The sequence below is a fragment of the Vigna radiata genome, chromosome 1, assembly GCF_000741045.1.
Source record: "Vigna radiata var. radiata cultivar VC1973A chromosome 1, Vradiata_ver6, whole genome shotgun sequence".
Taxonomy (NCBI): Eukaryota; Viridiplantae; Streptophyta; class Magnoliopsida; order Fabales; family Fabaceae; genus Vigna; species Vigna radiata.
In genome coordinates, this window is record NC_028351.1 from 11482184 (window position 1) to 11486894 (window position 4711).

General features: G+C 49.0%; 1 protein-coding gene across 1 annotated transcript; it reads right to left on the reverse strand.

Moving 5' to 3' along the window:
* Positions 1-118: 118 nt before the first annotated feature.
* Positions 119-4528, reverse strand: LOC106757450. The gene is made up of 2 exons (XM_014640127.1): positions 3434-4528; positions 119-3385 (listed from the first exon to the last, which is right to left on the reverse strand). The coding sequence occupies exons 1-2, from the start codon at positions 4526-4528 to the stop codon at positions 119-121; spliced, it is 4362 nt and encodes a 1453-aa protein (XP_014495613.1).
* Positions 4529-4711: the final 183 nt, after the last annotated feature.

A 4711-nucleotide genomic window follows, 5' to 3' on the forward strand; every position in this document is an offset into this window, starting at 1 on the left:
AAATCTAGAGGGCATGGCGCCCTGTTGATATAAATGCAAAGTATATGTCGGAACTGAAATACTTCATTGAAAAATATGTGAAGGGAAATAACATTGTTCGTAAAGATAAACAATAATTTCAACTATAATAAAATTTAAGATGAGTCGCGTTCCATGTGTTGGGAACGTTTGTTCCGTCAAGATGTTCCAGGCGATATGCTCCGTTTTTCAAGTCGTCCGAGATGCGAAATGGTCCTTCCCATTTGTCGGCGAGTTTTTTGTGCGTTCTGTCTTTCCGGGCGTCTCCTCTTTTACGCCAAACTAGGTCTCCCTCGGCAAAGCTGCGTGGTTTAACTTTGGAGTTGTAACGCCGAGTGATAAGTCTTTTTTGAGCTGCATTTTTAACTAAGGCTGCTTCACGTCGTTCGGGCAAGGCGTCTAGGTTTATCCTCAACTGTTGATCATTGACGGTCATATCTTGCATATTTCGCCGCAAGGAGGGCTCTCCCACTTCGACCGGTAACATAGCGTCCGTTCCATATGTGAGGTTAAACGGGGTTTCTCCGGTAGGGTCGTGCGGTGTGCAACGGTAGGCCCACAATACCTCAGGTAACTCTTCAACCCATAAACCTTTCGCTTGTCCTAGTCGTTTCTTCAATTCTGCAACGATGACTTTGTTAGCGACCTCTGCTTGATCGTTAGTTTGGGGATGTTCCACCGAGCTAGTAACATGTTTGATGCCAAACCCTCGGAGGAAATCCTCTAGCGTTCGGTCTATGAATTGCCGACCGTTATCTGTGATAAGTTTTTGTGGAATGCCGAATCTGCAAATTAAGTGCCAAATGAAACTCTGCACCTTCCGGGCGGTAATTGTAGCGAGGGCCTCCGCTTCTATCCACTTGGTAAAATAGTCAACTGCTACAAGGAGATATTTGCGCTGTCCGCTTCCGACCGGCAAGGGACCAGCGATGTCCATCCCCCACTGAGCAAAGGGCCATGGGGGAATGATCCCCATGAGTTCTGATGGAGGGATTCGGATGTCTTGTCCGTGAGCTTGACAAGAGATGCATCTTCGCACGAAATCTGCGCAGTCTCTGTCAATGGTGGGCCAATAGAAGCCAGCTCGTAGTATTTTTGCTCGAAGTAATTTCTTGCCCGAGTGTGTTCCACAAATTCCGTGATGCAGCTCTTGAATAACATATTGTCCTTCATCTGTAGATAGACACTTCAACAGTGGGGTAGTATACCCGCGTCGGTAAAGGTCGTCGCCGACAAATGTATAACGGGCGATTCGTTTAGCGTCGGAGGCGCTTACGAACCCGCCCTGCTCCTGTTGAGTCATTAGTTGTATGATTTCGTGTCGCCAGTCAGTCTTTGAGCCGGTGAGATCAATGGAGCATGTTTCTAACAAGGGTTTATCCAACGTGGTTCGGATCACAGAGGTTAGTTGCGATTTGTTCCGACTGTGCGTCAGTTTAAATAACAGATCCGCCCGGGAATTCTGTGCTCGGGGTACATGTGTAATGCTGAAACTGAGAAATGATTTGATCAAATCACTCACCTTATGATAATATCGCAACAGATGATTATCTTTGACTTGGAAAGTGCCATTAAGGTGGCCGACGACCAGCTGTGAGTCCATTCGGCATTCCAGACGCTCGATCTCCAATTCTACCGCCAAAAGTAGCCCGCTGATTAGGGCTTCGTACTCGGCTTGATTATTACTGAGTTGAAAGTTGAAGGATATGGCCTGTTCGACAAGTAGACCGTCTGGTCCTTCGAGTACGACTCCAGCACCGCCTCCTTTCCTGTCCGAGGAACCGTCCACGCTTAAAGTCCATGTGGGCGGCATGGTTACCGGCGAGAGCTCTGCTGCGAAGTCGGCCAGATGCTGACCCTTGACGGAGCCTTGCGGTTCGAACCGGAGGCCGAATTCTGACAATTCAATGGACCAGGCAACCATTCGACCTGCGAGATCTGGCTTGCGGAGAATTTTAGCGATGGGGTGGTTGGTTCGAACAACGATCTGGTGGCTCTGGAAGTACGGTCGGAGTCTTCTCGCCGCAGTAATTAAAGCGAGAGCTACTTTCTCCACCTGGGAATATCGTTCTTCTGCTCCCTGTAAAGTTCTGCTAACAAAATAAATTAGTTTAAGAATTGGAGATTCTTGAATGAGGGCGGCGCTTACCGAATGGTTAGAGGCCGCCAAATATAGCTGCAAATCGAAGCCTTCTGTTGGTCGCGCCATAACTGGCGGAGACGTTAGTATATTTTTTATAATGGAGAAGGCAGCTTCGCACTGATCGTCCCAGTGCCGGGGCACGTTCTGCTTCATATTCTTTATTATGGGCTTGATGTGGTCGGAGAGCTTCGGTATAAATCGTGATAAAGCGGTAAGGCGTCCGACTAAGCATTGGACCTCCTTAAGTTTCGTTGGGCTCCGCATTTCCAAAATCGCCCGGCATTTATCTGGGTTGGCCTCTATTCCTCGGTCGGTTAATAAAAAACCTAGGAACTTGCCTGCTTGCACCCCAAAGGTGCACTTCAACGGGTTCAATCGTAGGTCATACCGCTGGAGTTGTTGAAAGACTTCAGCCAGGTCTTTCAAATGTTGCTGGTGCGAAGAGCTCTTTACCACCATATCGTCTACATAAACTTCCATACACCGCCCGATTTGTTCTCGAAAGACTTTGTCCATGAGTCGTTGGTAAGTTGCGCCGGCGTTTTTTAGACCGAACGACATCACCTCGTAGCAGTAATTGGCATGCTCTGTTATGAAAGCTGTTTTCTCTTGGTCTGGGCTGTGCATGGGAATTTGGTTGTACCCGGAATAAGCGTCAAGGAAACTCAAAACCGCGTGTCCCGAAGCACCGTCTACTAACCGGTCGATGCTGGGAAGGGGGTAGTTATCCTTCGCACAGGCTTTGTTTAGATCAGTGAAGTCAACACACATTCGCCACTGACCGTTCGCTTTCTTTACCATCACAACGTTCGCGAGCCAAGTGCTGTATCGGATTTCCCGGACAAACCCGGCCTTCACCAGTTTGTCTACCTCGTTCTGCACGACTTCCCTTTTGTCATTGCCTAGTCGTCGTTTCTTCTGAGCTACCGGACGGGCTTCACGAAATATTGACAGCTTGTGGGTGATCACGCTGGGGTGAATTCCTGGCATGTCAGAGGCGGTCCATGCAAAAAGTTTGNTGTTCGACTTTAGCANTNCAGTTAGGTCCCTCTCTTGTTCTGGCGTCAAGCCGGCGCCAATGGAGGTGGTTTGGTCGGCGTTTTTGCCGAGAATGAACTGTTTGGTTTCCCCTTGGGGTTGAATGCGATCATCAGTGTTGGTCCTGGGATCCAAATCGACCAATATTGCTTCTGAACGTTTTTCTCTACGATATGTCTTGTCTTTCTAAGAAGCCACATAACACTGTCGGGCGATTTTCTGATCTGCCCGTACGGTACATATCTTTCCTTCTTCCGAAGGAAATTTCATCGCTAGGTGAGGAGTGGAAACTATGGCACCGAAGGCATTGAGGCACGGCCGCCCTAGGAGGGCGTTATAGGAGGTGTGGGCTTCTACCAACAGGAACCGCGTACGGAGTTCTTTGGCCCTGTCACCAGTTCCCAGCCGGGTTCTGAGATCAACATATCCTCGAGTATCCACCCGTTCGCCTGCAAAACCGACAATTTGCTCTCCGAAGGGTGCTATTATATCTTCTGATAGTCCCATCTTTTGGAAGGTGGTCCAATATAGGATGTTGACGGAGCTGCCCTGATCAATCAGAACTTTACTTACATCATACTCTGCTATACGAGCTGTTATCACCATTGGATCATCTTGATCGGGATCGGGAGCATGAAAATCTTCGTCTGTGAAGATGATGTCCGGCATCGATAAAGGGTTGCGGGCGATGTTGTGAACACTTCGTAAACTTCTCTCGTGCCTTTTGCGAGCTGAGGATGAGGCCCCTCCTCCCGCAAAACCGCCCGATATGGTGTCGATCCGTCCCCGCGGAGTGGGGTCGCGCTTCTGGGGTCTACTGCGAGAGCGTTCACGGTGATGATCCCGGGAATGCTCGGCATTTCTTCTGGTATGCTCGAGACTTCTTCTAATCCCCCTAGGGGACCGGTCTCGTCGGCGTGCGTCTGTTCGGACAAATTCCTGCAAATGTCCTTCACGAATCAACTTTTCAATTCTGTCTTTGAGGACCCGGCATTCTTCTGTAGTATGCCCCTGATTGCCATGATATCTGCAAATTTTAGCTCCGTCTGCGGCATCCGGAGTCACCCGCCTGGCGGCGGTAATTAAGTTGGCCTGTAGGGCTTTTTCAAATACTTTCTCCCTCGAGGCCGTAAGTGGGGCATACCGGTTGTACTGAGGATTGTAAGGAGTAGGGGTGGGTTTTTGCGGCGGTTTATGATTACGGTTTTTGTCCCGTGATCGTCCCCCCTCCTGTTTTGTCTCGGCTGTGGCAGCGTCCGTTTTCCGACGAAAATACCGTTGATCCTCCATCTTAATAAACTTGTTCATTTTTTCTTGCAGCTCCTCCATGGTTTTAGGCAACTTGGCATACAGGGATTCTGAGACGTAACCCGGCTTTAGGCAGTTGGGTAAATTAGTGATAATGAACTCATGACTTACCCCCTTTACTCTTCTTGCTACTTCAGTATATCGGTGCATGAACTTTCTTAGTGGCTCGTCTTTCTCCTGTCTGAGATTGACGAGTTCGGCCGC